Source organism: Lotus japonicus, chromosome 3 (genome assembly GCF_012489685.1).
Source record: "Lotus japonicus ecotype B-129 chromosome 3, LjGifu_v1.2".
Classification (NCBI taxonomy): domain Eukaryota; kingdom Viridiplantae; phylum Streptophyta; class Magnoliopsida; order Fabales; family Fabaceae; genus Lotus; species Lotus japonicus.
Window position 1 is genome coordinate 87651456 of NC_080043.1, and position 19637 is coordinate 87671092.

Genomic DNA, 19637 nt, shown 5'->3' on the forward strand with positions numbered 1-19637 from the left:
TAAGTCACCAACACTATTTACAAAGTGTAATGATATGTAAGGCAGTGTGATTCTAGTGTTGGAAATAATAGTATAATATCATTTATGTGACACTTACATAATAGTTTAAGCTTCTGGGATAATTGGTAATTTGACAGGTATCAAACTTTTTATAACGAAACAGTCTAGAGTTTGATCATTGCTGCTCCAAATTCTTCTAATAAAAAAAATAATTAAAATACATGTTAGGCGAGCCTGTATATTCTCCACACTTCGAGTCCAAACGGGTAAAAGCTCAAACAGACTCTTACATGAGGGTGCGTGTTAGAAATAAGAGTATAAATTATTCATCTGACTCTTACCTAGTAGCTTAAGCTTTTGAAATAATTGGTTATTTAACACTAAATATACCTTTGCAACTGCCGCTAAATGTGGAGAGTAAAAAAAGTTTTTAACAGTGGTTTTCACTCTCCGCTAATAAACATGTTAATGTTGTGGTAGTCTTGTAGAATTCTTAAACCGCCAGAATTGTTTTTAGTACAATGCCAGTTGTGCTTGTAAATAAACATGTCAACAAACATTACTGACTTGCGTATGAATTATGATAGTACAGGATTGTAAAACTCTACATGAATTTTTAGGTGCATCTCAATTGGTGCATAACATGCGTAGATAAACGCACATAATGTGAATTTTTCCTCTAGGAAAGATAACCTCATCCTGATGTGAACTTTTCTGACTAAACTAAATTACCATTTACTATACCCAAAAAAAACTCTTGAAAGATTGCATGTAAGTGCCTACTTAAAGGCTTTGAAAAATTAGAAAACCAACATAATACATTTCCTTGACAATAATATTATAATGTAAATTACTATAATGCATTCTCCAATTAAGTAATGTTAACCGGATTTAAAGTCAGGATTTTAATGGCAATGTAGTAAACAATTTTTACACATCCATTTATTAATGGGTTGTTAAATTAAAAATAAGTTTGTAATTTAATTGAAATAAAAAGGAATATAACTTATTTTGAATACGTGGCAGTTAATAGACGTCTTGGATGTATCATAACCAAGAGGGTAGGTGTAGTGGTTTAGTATCTCTTGAGTAAATTGTTAGAGTTTCGATTCTCAACTCTTATGAATAAGAATTCATTGATCAGATCCTACTACTTAGTACACTAATTGTGGAGTAGAAAATTAGTCTCACAACTACCTGCTATAGAAATACATTAGTCAAGGAAAAAAATTTGATCCCTAAATTACATCTAATATAGTTTATCTTTTATATATTAACATTGCAATGATTCATAAAAATAAATATAATAACATTTTAAGTCTTTAAAAATCTAGTTTCATGAAAGATATTTATGGCCATCACTCTTTAAAAAACTAATATGACAAATCTAATCTTCAAATTTTAGGTTGTATTTGCTCCACCGAAAGCACATTCAATTCAATTCATCCCTACACTTCCATTGATATTTGCTCCACTGAAATATGTGTTTTTATGTTTCATCCTTCACGAAATATCTAACAGCTGAAATCTTAACACAATCTTAAGATTTAAGAGTAGGTTTTTTATAATTCAACGTGTAGTTAGAAAATTAAAAGAAATGAAAAGCATTCTTTCTCAAAAGATATAGAAGTCACATCCTAGAACCTGTCCCTCACACTGAGCCCCCAAAGTGGCATCCTCTTTTTACTTCCTCCCACTTACAACCATTTCTTTCACTCACCAAAAAGAAGCAAAAACAATGGAAATAAAAGGACCAATGAATGGTCACCTCATGTAACACAAAACCACACCGGGGTCCATGACCATACCATCAACAACATTATATAAGCCCCACTGAGAATCCAACAGAAAATCATTTCTTCTTGCTATTTCTTTCTCTCAAAATCTCTTGTCAAAAACAGAGTTCCCCTGTTTCTTCCTCTTGTGAAAAACAGAGTTCCCCTGTTTCGTTTCACGATCTTTCCTTGCTAGCTTTGAACTATACCCAAAAATATCTTCATCCTTTAACTCCTGAAAACCCAAAACCTCTATATTTACTCCCACGGAGGATCCTGCAGAGAGTCATTGCTTCTAACTCTCAAAATTGTCTTGTCAAAAACAGAGTTCCCCTGTTTCTTTTCACTGTCTTTCCTTGTCCTAGCTAGCTTGGAGTTATACCCCAAAGAATCTTCAACCTTGAACTCTTGAAAACCTGAAGTTGTTCTCTTTATATACAACCAGAATCTGGGCTTTCTCTTGATTCACTTAACCAGCAAAAATCATGGGGATCTTTTCAAAAAACAAGTCCTTGCTCTGTTTTCGCCCTGTTGTTGACATAGATGCCATGCTCGATTCTGAAGTTGCATCTCATAGCTCTACTAGTTCCCATTACTCAAACACACCCGTTTCAGAGAAGCAGGAGATGATGAAAATTTCAGAGAAAAATCAAGATTTTTTCCATCAAGGATCATGGATCATGCAAGACCGTCCAAAACGAACGATTTGTAAGATGATCAAAGCCTTGGTGTCTCAAACTATCTTGGTTAGTCTCATAAATCCATGTATTTCTTGTTCTTTTGTGTAGAGAAAATTTAACTAAACTCATGTTTGAAAAAAAATATTAATCTTTAACTTTATTATTGTGCAGAAAAGAAGAGCAAGTCATAAAAATCGTTATGGCCATCATGGTTCATTTGGTTCAAAGCAGAGTTATAAAGAAACCAAATCACCTCAATCTCCTTTGTCAACTTCATCTTCACATGGTTCATCTTCAACTTCTTCAAGTCCACAATGGAAGAATTTTTCCAATTCTACCAAGGAAAAACAGAACAAAGCTAGCCATGGAGGCCCACTAGAGAAGCAAAAGAAGTTGCAGCTCTTTGGAATATGCTTGGTTCTGATAAGCTTAGTGTTTACCATGTTTTGTGGGAAGCTTTTTGGCATTATTATGACATCAATGTGGCTCTACTCTTTCCCTGTTTGGAACTCAATTTTTCACTGCCAAAAGAGGTTTCCAATTTGTCCAAAAGAGAGACAAAATGTTAAGAGCAGAAATAGGGTGATAGGGGTGTCATTATGAACTGCTATAATGGGCATTAATTTTTAACGTGACAATACTCTTTTTCGTGCTTGGTGTTTCCTTCTTCATTCTCTGTTTTGCCTCAGTTGGTTCCTGCAACACTGCCTTCTTAGGCTCAAAGGAATGTGAAATAAGCTAGCTAGACTTGTTGGTGTTGTTTAGCTTGTTAGCATAGGGAAGGATCAGAGGACAGAAGCAGAAGAAACAGTGGTTGCACATTTATTTACCTTGCTTTTCCTTTTCTTTGGCTTTATTACAAGAAGAGGGTAGAAAAAGTAGTTGATGAAATTTGATAGGAAGGGGTTTAGTGGTTGTATTGAAAATTTAATTCGTTGTAAAGATTTCATATCAGTGTATTAATGATCTTTGAAGTAGAAAATCTTTTGCCATCAATTCTTGATACTACATATGGTTTTGACATTAATGAATGATTAACATGGAACTAGTAAACTGAAATGACTAAGCATTCTTCGCGACTCGGTTTCTTCTATTTATAGATTAGGATCATTTTTAGGTGCATATTTAGGGAGAGGCTGGCTGATGCCTCGACCCCTAATAATTTTAATTTTTTACCAATTATATTATATCTCATAATATAGTTAATATTTTAGATTTTGTGTCAAAAACTAAATATTTTTTTCAAGAATTAAGAGACAATAGTTTCAAACTATTGTTGAAGAATGTTATATCATTTTGTGACGTTTATGTTGAAATTATTTACATGAAAGCCTCTTATTTTATGTAGAATGATTGTAATCATGGTTGTCAATCTCTAGATATTACCAAATCTCGTGGATGAGAGGTAATATCGTAACGTAATCTCGTAACAAAATCTCGTAAGAGATTACCTCGTGCAAAAATAATACTTTTAAAACTATAATAATGATGATTAAGTCACACTTATAGTATTTAAAATTATCCAAAATGGACTGGGCGGGACATAAGGAAGATTATGTCCCGCCCAAAATGAACAATAAACCAATGACGATAGCCAAGGCGGGAAAGGCAACATGACGAGCTTCATTACCCTCCCTTAGGTGATGGACCCACAAAGGCAGCTGGAAGATTCCTTTGGATTTGTCTTATATGTACGGGGATTTAGGCCCTAATTGTCAGGCCCAAATATAGGAAAGATCCATATCATGACCACCCCCTCTATAAAAGGGGAGGTCATCCACTTGTACGAAACCAACTTTTTCAGCATTAATGAGAATATTCCTTTTATGGTAGTTTTGCTATTTTAGTGCTCTGCTAGGGTTTACTTTTTGTCTTTCTCTTACGTAAGCTTGCCCTAGTACAGAACATTGGCGCCGTCTGTGGCTCTGACTCAGCTCTTCCGGTGACAAAAGGAGGAATTGCGAGCCATGGAGACTCGTTCATGCGGCATGGGTCGACGCGATCATCGCCGGCGAGGTGGTGGTCGGCATGGTGGTCGCGGCGGCGGACGAAACAACAACCGTCCCGTACTGGACGAGCAGGAAGCTTCCTCGGAGGGGGTCCACTCAGTGGCGCCGTCGCCAGCGTCATTGGTGAATGCAGCTCCGGGAAGACCTTCAGATCTGATCGCTAAATCAGATCCAGGTGTTCGGCGGCGTTCAACGCCGCCTGAATATGTGAACTTGGAAGACTTTAAAACCACTGCTCCACGGAGAGCACAAGAGGCAGTGACAGGTATCACGCCTGCGGCTTTGCAACAGATGTTAGATACCTTACAGAAGGTGCAGTCCCAAAACGAGCAGTTGCAAGCCCAGGTTGAGTATCTCACTCAGCGGCAGGATTTTAAGCAAGAACAACGCTTGGAGGCGGAGGATGTAGTTGAATTCCAACCTTTTGTTCCAGCCATCACTAGGGTGGACATTCCAAAGCACCTTCAAACCATGGCATTAGACGCCTTTTCAGGCGAGTCTGATCCTATGGAGCACCTTAGATATTTCAATACCAAAATGGTGATCGGCGGGGCAACGGATGCGGTAAAATGTCGATTATTGCCTTCCACGTTCAAAGGCATGGCGATGCAGTGGTTCATTCGACAACCGCCCTTCTCCATTGATAATTTCACTGATCTGTCCACTAAGTTTCTGACTCAGTTTTCCGCCAATAAAACCACAAAAGCAACAATGTTTGATCTTATCAGCATACATCAGCAACCAGGCGAGAAATTGAAAACCTACATGGCACGCTTCAGCAAGATGGCGGTGCAGTTGGAGGATGAAAATCCAGATGTTTGTTTGGCATCATTCAAAAATGGCCTTCGGGCGGGAGATTTGAATAGAGACTTAACAAGGCGACCAGCGAAGGATATGTTGGATCTTCGCGCTCGTGTTCAAGAGTTCATATTAATCGAGCAAGATGATCAGAAGAAACAAGAAAGAGAGGAAGGACGCAAGCAGTCTCAATCTGGTGGTGTTTCACAGGACAAATCCAAGGCGGGGAAGGAAACCAGGATAGCGCAGACCCCCCGTGTACCAAGACCGGGACCATACCAAAACTCTAAACCTGGCTTTCAAAATACATGGCACAGAAATCCACAAGGTCCACCTGCTGCCACAGCTGGTCAGACTGGTGCTTCGCCTGCACCAGTTCCACTTACTAAGTTGAATGCACCCTTAAGTACCATTTTAAGGGCGGTTGGACAGACCAACGTTGTGCAGTACCCACCACCCCCACGGCGGCCGCCAGCTAACGTGGACACCAATAGGTGGTGCGAGTACCACAAGGCGTTGGGGCATACGACAGATAATTGCTGGAATTTAAGGCGGGAAATTGATCGCTTGATTAAAGCCGGCCATTTGGCAAACTTTGTTAAAGACACAGCAGCGCCGGAGGTAGCTAAAATCACTCAAGGGGACAAAAGCAAAGGCAAAGAGATAGTTGAAGAGTTGGGCGATCCTGTTGGGGAATGCTCATCTATTGCAGGAGGATTTGGCGGGGGTGCAATTTCAAGTAAGGCTAGAAAATGCTAACGTGGCGGCAGTACACTCAGTACAGGAGTCGAACGAAGGCGAGTGTTGGGTGAATCATTCCCCTATTATATTTACCCCTCAGGATTTCGCGCATGTAATTCCCCATGACAACGATCCAATTGTGGTAACAATTAGGGTTAACAATTATGTGACAAAGAAAGTATTCTTAGACCAGGGATCTTCGGCGGATATCATCTATGGAGACGCCTTTGATCGCCTGGGACTAAAGGAATCAGATTTGAAACCATACAAGGGAACTTTGGTGGGATTCACAGGGGACCGCGTCAGTGTGCGGGGATACGTCGAAATTCCGACTGCCTTTGGAGAAGGAGAGTTTGTCAAGAAGTTTCAAGTAAAGTACTTAGTATTGGCGTGTAGAGCCAATTACAACGTACTCTTGGGGCGAGACACCCTCAACAAGGTCTGCGCGGTCATCTCAACTGCTCATTTAACTGTTAAATATCCCGCCTGTAACGGGAAGGTCGGGATATTGCGTGTAGACCAGAATGCAGCAAGGGAATGCTATTTGAGGAGCGTGGCGCTCTATGGGCGGAAGGCCGCCAAGGAGAGCCATCGAATTACAGAAATCTTCCCACAAGAAGGATTTAGCCTGGACCCAAGAGATGATGCTGATGATTTTCGCCCACAACCGCTGGAAGAAACCAAGCAGGTGCAAGTCAAGGACAAGTTTCTAAGGATTGGCAGTGGTTTGACAACAGAACAAGAGGACAGACTAATCACCCTTCTGGGCGATAATCTAGATCTCTTCGCATGGACCATCAATGATGTACCAGGGATTGATCCCAAGGTGATCACTCACAAACTAGCCATACGACCAGGGGCGACCCCGGTCATCCAACCAAGGCGAAGAATGAGTGAAGAAAAGAATAAGGCTGTACAATTAGAGACTGAAAAATTGATCAAGGCTCGCTTCATCCGTGAGGTACAGTACCCAACGTGGCTCGCCAATGTTGTAATGGTCAAGAAGGCCAATGGGAAATGGCGAATGTGCACGGACTACACGAGCCTGAACAAAGTGTGTCCCAAAGATTCGTACCCACTTCCCAATGTTGATAAGCTTGTGGATGGAGCTTCAGGGAATGAACTTTTAAGTCTCATGGACGCTTATTCGGGCTATAATCAGATTATGATGCATCCCTCGGATGAGGAAAGTACAGCATTTATGACCAATCAGGCGAACTATTGTTACAAGACAATGCCTTTTGGTTTGAAGAATGCAGGAGCTACGTACCAACGGCTCATGGACAAAATTTTTTCAAAGCAAGTAGGCAGGAATATGGAGGTGTATGTGGATGACATGATTGTAAAATCCACCAGAGCTAGTGATCATGGTGGCGACCTTAAAGAAGCGTTTGATCAGTTAAGAACATATCAAATGAAGTTGAATCCTGAGAAGTGTTCTTTTGGGATCCAGGGAGGAAAGTTCTTGGGATTTATGTTAACATCAAGAGGAATAGAAGTGAACCCAGATAAGGGAAGGGCGATCTTGGAGATGAAAAGCCCAACAAGTGTAAAGGAGGTTCAGCGTTTGACAGGGCGAATGGCCGCCTTGTCACGTTTCTTGCCAATGGCGGGTGACAAAGCGGCCCCGTTCTTCACATGTTTAAAAAAGAATTCAAAGTTTCAGTGGACAGAGGAATGCGAACAAGCTTTTACCAAATTGAAAGAAACATTGGCCACATTACCGGTACTCTCCAAGCCAACACCAGGCGTTCCATTAGTGCTCTATTTGGCGGTTACTGACAAGGCGGTAAGTACGGTTTTGCTCCAGGAAGAAGGAAAAAAGCAGAAAGTTATATATTTCGTGAGCCATACTTTACAGGGGGCAGAATTGCGGTACCAAAAAATTGAAAAGGCGGCTTTGGCGATTCTGAAAACTGCAAGGCGCCTCAGACCTTACTTCCAAAGTTTCCAAGTCAAAATTAAAACTGATGTTCCCTTAAGGCAAGTACTTCAGAAGCCTGATTTATCAGGGCGATTGGTTAGCTGGTCAGTTGAGCTGTCAGAGTATGACTTACAATATGAGCCAAGGGGCCAAGTCACAGTCCAGAGTTTAATTGACTTCGTGGCGGAATTAACACCCACTGAAGGAGAGAAGACTCAAGGAGAATGGGTCCTGTCTGTGGATGGATCCTCTAATAACACTGGAAGTGGGGCGGGAATAACAATCGAAAGTCCAGATAAAATGATCATTGAACAATCTCTCAAGTTTGAGTTCAAGGCGAGCAATAATCAATCTGAGTACGAGGCTCTGATTGCCGGCTTAAGGTTGGCCATTGAATTGGGAGTCCAGAAGTTATTTATCAAAGGAGATTCGCAGTTAGTGGTTAAACAAGTGAAAGGTGAGTACCAGGTGAAGGATCCGCAACTGTCCAAATATTTGGAAGTGGTGCGCAGATTGATGAGGGAGGTCAAAGAAATCAAAATAGAACATGTCCCGAGGGGACAAAATGAGAGGGCTGATGTGTTGGCGAAGTTGGCAAGCACAAGGAGATTGGGCAACTACCAGACAGTCATTCAAGAAACCCTGCCTCGCCCGAGCATTGATTTGGTAGAAATAAAGTTGAAAGCTGTAAAGTCAGTCAATGAGGGCGAGATATCTTGGATAGAATCGATTAAAACCTTCTTAGAGAACCCACCAAAGGAGGATGATTTGAACACGAGAGCAAAACGAAGGGAAGCCAGTTTTTACACACTGGTGGGTGGAGAGTTGTATCGGCGAGGAATCATGTCTCCTATGCTCAAATGTGTCGATATCAAGGACGCCCTCGGAATAATGGCGGAAGTCCACGAAGGCGTGTGTTCTAGTCATATTGGCGGGCGATCCTTGGCAGTTAAGGTGATAAGAGCAGGATTCTATTGGCCAACGATGAAGAAGGATTGTTTGGAGTATGTTAAGAAATGTGAAAAATGTCAAGTCTTTTCTGACCTACACAAGGCTCCACCAGAAGAATTAACAACCATGATGGCGCCTTGGCCGTTCGCCATGTGGGGGACCGATATCTTAGGACCATTCCCTGTGGCGAAGGCACAAATGAAGTACATCATCGTGGCGGTTGATTACTTCACTAAGTGGATAGAAGCTGAGGCAGTAGCAACTATCACGGCCGCCAAGGTCAGGAGCTTCTTGTGGCGAAGGATTGTTTGTAGATTTGGGATCCCCAGGGCATTAGTAATGGATAACGGAACACAATTCACAAGTAGTGTTACCCGAGAATTTTGTACAGAAATGGGAATCGAGATGCGATTTGCCTCTGTAGAACATCCACAGACCAATGGGCAGGCTGAATCGGCTAACAAAGTTATCCTGAAGGGTTTAAAGAAGAAACTGGATGAAGCAAAAGGGCTTTGGGCGGAGGAACTACCAGGCGTTCTTTGGGCATACAACACCACGGAGCAGTCAAGCACAAAGGAAACCCCGTATCGTCTAACTTATGGAACTGACGCCATGCTCCCAGTGGAAATTGAAAACCAAAATTGGCGAGTGGCTCAGTTTAATGAAAATGACAACGGAGAAAACTTAATAGCAAATCTAATCATGCTGCCCGAGGAACAACGAGAGGCCCACATAAGAAATGAGGCGGGAAAAGTGAAGGTGGCAAGAAAGTTCTCAACAAAAGTGGTGCCAAGAAAAATGAGGGTAGGAGACTTAGTGCTCCGAAAAAATACAATACCCGACAAACACAACAAACTCTCACCCAACTGGGGCGGGCCTTACAGGATTATTGGCGATGTTGGAGGAGGAGCTTATAAGTTGGAACAACTAAGCGGTCAAAAGGTTCCACGAACATGGAACGCCTCTCATCTAAAGCAGTATTTTAGTTAGTAGAAACAACAAATGTAAATGAAGTCGCACTCTTTTTCCCTTTCTTTGGAAAGGTTTTTAATGAGGCGACAATTGTAATGAAGGGACAATTGTTCCCATACGAAAGAAAATTAATGAAAAGATCATTTCAACAGAATCTATGTTTTTTGAATTTTTATTACGAGTTCATGCAATGCAAATCGTATTAAGGTATGCAATACCGCGAGTAAACCTTTCGGAATAAGAAAGTATCGCCTTCAAAAGTTAAAAGCCTTGGCAATTCTAGTGGCCACTAGAAACCAAGCCTCGTCGAAAAATCGGCTAAGATATATAACAACGAAAGTTGGAAACAACTAAAACAACGAATGAACTTGAGATGATATCCATTTAAAGTAGAGAAAAGGGGGGCGATGCCCATACATAATTTGAAACGAAAATAAAAGAGGGCAATGCCCAAAGAAAAATTTCAACATAAAATAAAAACAAATTCAAGCCAGGTTCTCGTTGTTGGCGTTGTTGCCCTGGCTTGTCCCAGCTTGAGGATCTTCCTTCCCTTGATCCTCATTCATGTGCTGCTCATTCCCATCCTCGCCATCTTCTTCAGGCTCACTCTCATCATTGAATTGGGGAAGGAGGTCGAGGCTAATGTCATCATCACCAACTACTTGACCATCCTTGATCTCCTTCAGCCACCCAATGCGGGAAAGATCAAAGCCCGGCTCAACTACACTGATCTGCTCTTTGGCCGCCAGAAAGCCTTGAGCATATTGGAGAGAAGCACGCCCTAGGATGGAAGCATTCAGGCGATCATGTTTCTTCTCCAACTTTTGATATTTGGCTTGAATGGCAGTGTGCTTGTCATTTATGGCTTCTTTAAGAGACTTTGTCTTTTGAAGAAGCAGGTCCGAAGCAGCCAAGTCTTCAGTTAACTTAGCACACTTCTCCTCAGCAGATTTCAGCTTGTTGTTGGCAGTCTCAGCATCAGTTTTAGCCTGCTCATAGGCTGTCTTGTAATCAGCTGCCTTCTTCTCAAAACGGTTCTTGGCTGAGATCAACTCTTTCACACACTGAGCCATTCCCGCCACAGTGCTGGCGGCAGAAAGCGCGTGATGGATCGCCAAAGAAGCAATGTTGGGGGGACCTTGACCCGAAACATCCTTGTGGATCTTGTTGTCAAAAGTACGGGTCATGAATTCCAGCCCATTGAAGTGAGGATCCGACAAATTCAGCAAGGGGGGAGGAGCTTCGCCACCAATGGCTGAACTAGGGCCAGCCTGGCCAAATGGAGTTGATGGGCGGTTGATCAGCGTGCTTGAATCTTGTTGAGGGGGCGGGACATTGTCATGTCCCTTCTTTTTCTCAAATGGACGGCTTTTTGAATCAAGAGTCGATTGGTGGAGAGGCTTACCACCAGCAGCACCTGAAGTTTTTTGACGTTTAGGGTCCCTGACGTTGTCAGAACCCAAGGTACCTTCATTCTTCTTCTTCTGCTCAGTTTCGGCGGCCCTCTTCTTCGCCGCCGCAGCAGACTGGGCGAGGTACTCCTTCATCTTGAGTGGGTTCGCGTCAACCTTGCCTTTTCCCATCGTAGCTGTATGGAAAACACCAATTAGACGAGATACATGAACAAAAAGAAAAAGAAGTTACGTACAAAGATTATAAACTTACTAAAAAATTGATTTAAAGTGCCGGATTTCGACGCCTCAATCAAGTCGTGACCAGAAAATACTGGTAGTGTGCGGAGGTAATCGGCGACGCCTTGTTCAGATTCATCCAAGGCGTCGTATGAAACAGATATTTTTCGGCGAGGGTTCTTTGTCCAGTAAAAAGGGAAGAGGGGGTTATTGTCGGAATCTCGGAACAGGTTTTTTATTTCGGGCGACTCCATAACTTTAAAGTATTTCTTCTGCCATACTTTGTAATGACTTTTAAGGGCGGTGAACCGACTCATGTTCTTACGGGCTAATAGTGGAACCCATTTCACAGAAGTAGGTTTAGTGGTGACTGATTTATAGAACAGGAAGAACAAAGGATAGGTTGGAGTGAAACTCAAGTGTTCACAAAGAATTTCAAAGCAGCGGAGAAAACCCCAGGCGTTGGGCTGGAGTTGGCAGGGCGCCACATTCAGAAAAGAAAGAACGTGACATATAAACGGCGAGAAAGGAAGTTTGATGTTCAAGTCTAAGAAGAAATAGCCATAAACAAAGAAGAAATCGGGCGATTCATCGGCTGGTTCTTTACGCAACAGAACACAGTCATCTTCGCCACATGGGAGGACATTCAAGAGATGATCTTCATTATTCGAGGTGGCGGGATTTATCTTCGTAAACCCTTGAGCAGATATTCGAAGCGAATTAATGCTCCCAATGCTGCCCCAGATAGAATGCAACAGACATTTATCTTCAACTAAATGCACGTCAGAGCGCCATTCAGGTGAAGACAAATCTCCATTAGAGGAGAGAATTGAGTCTACAGAGCCGGCGGGACCGGAATCATCATGGGTAGAGGGCGAGGAATGAATTTCAATGATAGAGGGGGCGACAACTTCCTCCTCCGTAGAGGGCGAAGAAAATTCTAGGGAAGAAAGGCTGGCGTTTGGTAAAGACATGCGAGGCAGTTTCATAAAAAGAAAAAAGCAGATGAACAGAGTCAAGAAAAAAGAAGATGAACAGAGTCAAGAAGAAAGAAGATGAACAGTCAGAGAAAAGAAGTAAACAAAGAATCTCAGGAAAGAGAAAAACTAACCAGGGGAAGAACTGTGGATTTGAGAAAGGAGAACGTCGGCGATAGGGGAGCACCGCGCAATGACGACGGCCGGAGGAAGAAAGGGTTCACCGGAGTTCAAAGAAGAGAATGAAAGCTGCGGTGAAAAGGTTCAGGGCAAAAGTTTTAAGAAAGTGAAAAATGTAAAGTGAAAAGGGGTTTTTATAGAGAGAAAGGAGGAGAGAGAACGAATGGGGGAAGATCGTGGGATTTTGGGATTTGAAATTCGAAAAGGTGGGAAGCGAAAAGACGTACTCCTCGAGACACACAACCGAAGATTGCATTTATAACAAATGATGACGAAATCCCGGAAAATAAGGATACGTGCGTCAGTTGAAAAGACGTGGTTGACGGTTAAACTGAAGGCGACATATCTTTGAAACGACAACAAAGGTGGAGAAGTGTGAAAATGGCGATGTAACAACGAAAGAAAAATGGCGATGAATGAATAAACAATAGAGGCGAACTACTGGGTAACGATAAAGACATTTCGACTCAATTACTCGAGTCTCATGTCTTGGGGGCATGTGGACTGGGCGGGACATAAGGAAGATTATGTCCCGCCCAAAATGAACAATAAACCAATGACGATAGCCAAGGCGGGAAAGGCAACATGACGAGCTTCATTACCCTCCCTTAGGTGATGGACCCACAAAGCCAGCTGGAAGATTCCTTTGGATTTGTCTTATATGTACGGGGATTTGGGCCCTAATTGTCAGGCCCAAATATAGGAAAGATCCATATCATGACCACCCCCTCTATAAAAGGGGAGGTCATCCACTTGTACGAAACCAACTTTTTCAGCATTAATGAGAATATTCCTTTTATGGTAGTTTTGCTATTTTAGTGCTCTGCTAGGGTTTACTTTTTGTCTTTCTCTTACGTAAGCTTGCCCTAGTACAGAACACAAAATATCCAACAATGACAATTGAAATCATGCATAAAATTACCAAATATCTAAACCTAAGGTACATAAGTCATAACAAGTTAACAAAACATCAATACAAGTTAGGATAAACTTAAAACAAGAACAAATAATCACTAGTCATCCAAATTTAAAATCCTACAACACCGTCGAATTTAGAACAACTAGCATCATCATCTCCATCATCACCATCAAGTTCTTCCTCATATGAGATAGACTTAGACCCTCCAACATTAGGATCAAGAACCAAATTCTCAATGTTGTCTTGAACTAATTCAATGATATCCACAATATCATCATGACCATCAATATTGTAACGCCCCGATTTCTCGAATGTCACACAGTAACCAATTAATCCAATTTTCGTAAAGAATTTTCGTCGATTCAATTATTAATCTTTGATTAATGACAAAGGTTCATTAATTGCGAAACTCTTGAAAGATTAACCTTTAACAAATCTCGCGGAAGTAAACATCATCCCAAAACTTTTGAATTAAATAAAATAAGTATGAAATATACATCTAAAACCAAAGTAAATTGCATCAACTTTATTTATCCAAATGAAAGAAAAATAATTGTTCAGTGCTTCCCGAACTCGGTACTCTCAACCCAAAGAAAAAATGGATGTCTCTCAACCCAAACCTATTCCTTGGCCTCTTCCTCTTTATCTTCTTCCTCTTCATCAGGAGTGTAGTCGTCATCCGATAGTGGCCCGTCACGAAGTATCAGCTCCTAAGAATGGGTCGTCGTCGTTATCTTCACGACCATCTACCCCCCCCCCACAAATAACAAATAAACAAGTAGCGCAAGGGTCAGGTCGCAAACAAAATAATCACAATCCATATCATAAAGCACAATAATCATTTGTTATGGAATTTAAGTTTTATGACAGTTAGTCAGTTAGACTAGCGCATCCTCACATCACACAACCCACCAAAACTCCTTGGTCAATCACACACATCCGCAGATGTACAATCACATGGATACACAATGATCCACAATTCACAATTCTCACGGTGACCGCAGTCAACCAAATCACGAGGATTCACCGATCCACAAATTCTCCCTCGCGTGCAAGCTACCGTTTGTCTCTAACGGCACCATCGTTCTCATGGCTCATAGTCTTCACTAGACCTATGACCGATTAATCACATTTTACTTGCAAGCGAGTTAAATCTCATTCTTTTTATATTAAGGCTCTAAAGTCAATCCTAGAGTCTTATTATTCTCTTCACACACCAATATCAACAGTAAAACAATCACAGGGGACAAAGGGGATTACAGCTAGGTGAGCGACCCTTTGAGCCGTTAACCAAATAGAAAATATAATTCGCTTAAGGAATAGCATGGTCATTCACTTATGCATAACATATCATGGCAAGATCATCGGGCAAGGTACCACACGACTTGTATGGCCAAAACGAAGGGAAACATCCACCGAACCCTCAAAACTTGGGTTCGGCCGAGCCCTCTCAAGGCCCTAGGGTTTTCAAAACAATTTTCCTTCCTTCCCTTTTGATCTTAGGAGTCTTGGTACAGCCCCAACAACCCAAATATCATGTCACATTTTCAGTAGCAATCACACATAAATCTTCATGTCATAACAAGCGATTTTACGTAGCAAAGTTGCAGCATGCATGTGAATTTTCTCATGACATCATGACCAACATCAAACATAGAATTTAGAGTAAAAGCAAGCAAACTTAGCATCATATGAAAATTTTCCAGCAAGCACAACATGTCCAAAACCTCATGGAAAACCTTCTAAATCACAACACAATATAAGACAAATCATACCAAGAATTCCTAGGTAACCTACCCCTCCTAGGACCAGCCCTTACCTTGCTAAAACCTTGATGAGAAGAAGGATTCTTTGATGTAGAAGAGACCTCAACAGTTGTTGTCCAGTCCCTCTTCTTCTTCTCCACTCGATCTCTTCCTCTCGTTCTCTCGATCTCTCTCACGCGATCGGTTCCTCCCTCACGCGTGCGGTGGCCGGCGGTGCTAGGGTACAAGGAGGTGGCGGCGGCTCTAGGTCAACCTCTAGGGCTGCTGCTGCCTTCTCTTCACAGCTCCTCTCCTTTTCCTTTCCCTCTCTCTCGGTTGCTCCCACTCTTCCCCCTTTCAACTTGCGTTTCTCACCTCCCTCTTTCACGGCCTCTCCCTTTCTTTCTCTCTTCTTCTCTTTTCTTTCTTCTGTTTTTTTCTTACGTGAGTGGTGTGTGTGGGTGCACTACAATTTCTGCATGAGAAGGAAATAAGGGTTTCTTTCCCCCCTTCACCCCTTATCAACTTGCGGCTACACTATAGATGGGCTAGGGTTTTGTTCTTTTTCTTTTTAAGCCCAACACCAAGCAAACCCCACCCACTAATTACACACATAAGCAGATCTGAACTAAATGGAATATTAATCCCTTTTTATTAAAAACAAAAGAAAAATCGGAATTAAAAGAAAAATTTATCAATTAATCCAATGGCACTGTACAGCCATAACCATCGTCACTAAAACTTCGATATCTCGGGCTACCGAGATCGGAATGACCTTAAACCACTTGGAGAATTTTCTTAACTTAAAGGGCTACAACTCTCATGAAGGACGTGTTCCCAAATGAGGTCGTTAAGACCCTCTAAAAATTCGTACAAAGTGACAGACAGAATCTGTCAAAACTCAAACCTTGTCAAAACCTTCATTTTTATTCAATTTTCCACTTGAATAGTACAAAATGAGTTTAGGGCCTTACAAATATCATTCTCCTCTACATCTACCTCTTTAGTTATCCATTCATCATCAGATTGGATTTCATCAAAAGGAGGAGGAAGCCGCGTCGGAGGAGGAGGAAGTTGCGCTGGAGGTCACGCGAGAGGATGAGTAAAGGTTGCGGACGCAGAGATGAGAGAAGAAGTGGAAAGAACGACAAAGTTGAGTGACAAGAACGACAGAGATGAGTGAAAACCCTAAAATTTGTGGGTTAAATGAGTGAAATAGCCTTAGACAAAACATTTTTAACAAAACAAGTTAATCTCGTAATCTCGTGGTAATCTCGCGATATTACTAGAGATTAAGAGATATCTCGAGATATCAGCCGAGATTTGAAAAAACAGTTATTACCCCCCACTAGTCTCGTTTTTGGTACGTGATCTCGTAATCTCGTAAGAGATTAAGAGATATCTCTAGAGATTGACAACAATGATTGTAATAAGAAATAAGATAAAGATATTGAATATCATTTTACTATAGATATATTTTATTTTAGCTCATTTTCAACTATTTGAATTAAATAAAAGATTTAATGTCGAGACAATGTAAGTTCAACTTTAAATCCTAAGTAAAATTTCAAATCATTTGATAATGAGAAAATTTGTAAACTTGTTGATAAATTTTATGCAGATTATTTTTCGGAGCTAGAAAAGGAGAATTTACAATTTCAGCTAAGACATTATCATTAGATGTTTCTTGATATCTTAATTTATAAAAAAAATTCAGTTTATCGGAGTTTTACCAAGGGTTTGTTGAAACTGGAAAAACAACAATGTTTTCACCTGTTGATAGATGATACGTCTTGTTTTAACACTTACTGTTTCAACAGCTTCTAGAGAGTGAATTGTTTATGCAATGAAAGTTGTTAAAACTCGATTTCGCAACAAGATCGAAGATACTCTTCTCTTAAATTTATTAATTGTATATATTGAGAGATAAATTGCTTAAAATATCAATGTTGATACAATAATAGATAAATTTATTATAATAAAAGAACTAATATTTAATTTTTATCATTTAAAGTATATATAATATTTATGGATAATTTTGTATTATTGTTTTATTTCGGCCCCTAAAGAAATTATAGATACACCCTATATCCTTTTATATGAAATTTCTCTTCATATCAATAGGTGTAGATGAGATTCTTAAAACATTTATGAAGAGAGAAAAAAAAATATGAATTTAACATTTATGATATTGAAATACTCCTGGTAGTGTCCATGGCACACCGAGTCGTGGGGGGTTTGGAGGTGGCTTGCGGACCACGGATGGTGCTTGGATTACGGGTTTCTTTGGTCATCTAGCTGACTCTGATATCTTACAGCTGGAGCTCTTGGGGATTTTTCACGGTCTGGAGGAGGCTTGGAAGCGTGGGTACCGAATCGTGGAGTGTAGATCAGATTATTTGCATGTTATTTCTCTTGTGGAGGGAATTCTATTAGCCGTCATGCATATGCGTCGATTGTTTGGGATATTAGAGACCTCTTGGCCCGTTCGTGGAGAGTGTCTCTGATTCATACGCTGCGCGAAGGGAATGCTTGTGCTGATTTTCTAGCTAAGCGTGAAGCTGAGCAAATGGAGGAGTTTGTTACCACTTATGTGCCTTTAGAGGGCATGAGTCAAATGGAGGAGTTCGCAGATGCGTCGGGTGTCTCCTTTGTAAGACCTTAGTCTAGTTTTTTCTTGTTGTTTTGCTTTTCTCCTTTGTTCTCTTGTACCAAAAAAAAATACTCCTGAACTTGTTTCAAAAAAATAAAAGAAATACTCCTGAACTTAAAATCGTATGCCCACCCAAATTGCTACATTGTCACACATGACCCAATATGTACTGATGATCTGATGCATTAGAGCAGCATACCTACAAATCAAGTTAAACTCCCAGTGTTTTGAATCTAACTTTGAAATGTTGACAACTTCATCCTTTGCATATTTTGTCCACCTTTGCTTCTAGGCACTGAGGTAAAGTCCTCAACATCTAGAAAAACCAACACTGCTAGACAAGGTAGATCAACTGATTCAATCCTTTTGCACTCACATCTAAATTCATTACTTGAAGGGTGAAATGGCACATGCCACTCTCTTCTTGTCCCACGATATACTTTTGTTTCAAGTTCAGGTCCACCATAACAAGATGCTAAGTTGGCTTCAATTTCCCTGTATCGTATATGATTCAACATCCTATGGAAATGATGAATCAACTCTGTTAATAGGAAGTGTTATATGGAAAATGTTTGCACGAGGGGGGAAATCTTTAGAAGTAAGTTTCTACAAAATCAACTTCTAAACTGATACAGCGAAAGTTATACTAGGATTGCAAGCGCTAATCCTAAAAAGAAGGTTTCTGGAATCCACCAGAAAGGGAGTTAGTCAGCGCTAAAACCCTACCCTAGAAAATACACTGGAATCCACCAGAGAAGAAGAGAAAACTCTTGAATTTTATTATCAATCAAAAACTGAATAGGCTATTGCCTTACAAGTGCTTAAATAGAGAAATAGGAAAACCCTAATGAAACTAAAAATAAAGAAAATCCTAACTAAAAGATTTTATACTCAATTAAAAAGTAATTAAAAATAAAAAATCCTAACAAATTGATCCTAAACTTAATTAAACAGAATAGATTCGGAATAGATCCTAAATATATTTAAAAATACTAAAAATAATAAATTCTTAATTAATCTGCTCCTGCGTCGTAAACAGTTAAAGAAAAATAAAGTTGGAATAAGGAAATCTGATAAATATGCTAAAGTAATATAAGCTTTTAGAAAGCAAGTAACCAAATCATGGAATTGCCTACTTTAAGTCACAAAAAAGTAAAACTACTACAGATCAAGAAAGGCACAATGGAGGAAAAGGAAGTAATTATTACAAACTTTTCTATAAGATGGATTCCTGCAATGGCATGTGTATGACTGCTATATTATTGACAAGGTCAAAAAAATTATAAAGAGAAACCTTGTGCAAATAATGAGGTCCAAAGGACTTGTACTTTCTTTTTTTGTTTTCTTCTAAAACTTTTTAGGTTGGCATGTAGTATATATGTACTTCAGATGCACTTAACCATAACCTTGGCTTACAATAAATGCCACATATGGGATACTTAGTACTCTGGCATAGCAATCCTTTTTCCTAGTATGGGTGCAGGTCAGCTTGTAAATTATCTTCATTCTTCTTTCAGATTTGCTGTCTCTAAATAATGTCTCATTTTTCTGTCACAACTAATAAAATTATGTTATGAAAATTAAAAAATATATGAATATAATATTTATTAATAACTTTATATTTGTGGTTTTAAATTAAATGACACGATCTTATTGGTGTAACAAGAGACCGGATCGATCCT

The 19637-nt window shown here is 40.3% G+C and overlaps 1 protein-coding gene across 1 annotated transcript; it reads left to right on the plus strand.

Moving 5' to 3' along the window:
* The first annotated feature begins 1843 nt into the window (after nt 1-1843).
* Nucleotides 1844-3437, plus strand: LOC130746990 (uncharacterized). Its single transcript, XM_057599794.1, has 2 exons — nt 1844-2521; nt 2627-3437. Exons 1-2 carry the CDS (start codon nt 2261-2263, stop codon nt 3056-3058), a joined length of 693 nt encoding a protein of 230 aa, XP_057455777.1. The 5' UTR covers nt 1844-2260; the 3' UTR covers nt 3059-3437.
* Nucleotides 3438-19637: the final 16200 nt, after the last annotated feature.

Bases quoted from the DNA above. Each gene is read 5' to 3' on its own strand.
- LOC130746990 (XM_057599794.1), top strand. From the start codon at position 2,261: ATGGGGATCTTTTCAAAAAACAAGTCCTTGCTCTGTTTTCGCCCTGTT. The intron at 2,522-2,626 runs GTTAGTCTCATA...ATTATTGTGCAG, and splicing joins TGGTGTCTCAAACTATCTTG to AAAAGAAGAGCAAGTCATAA.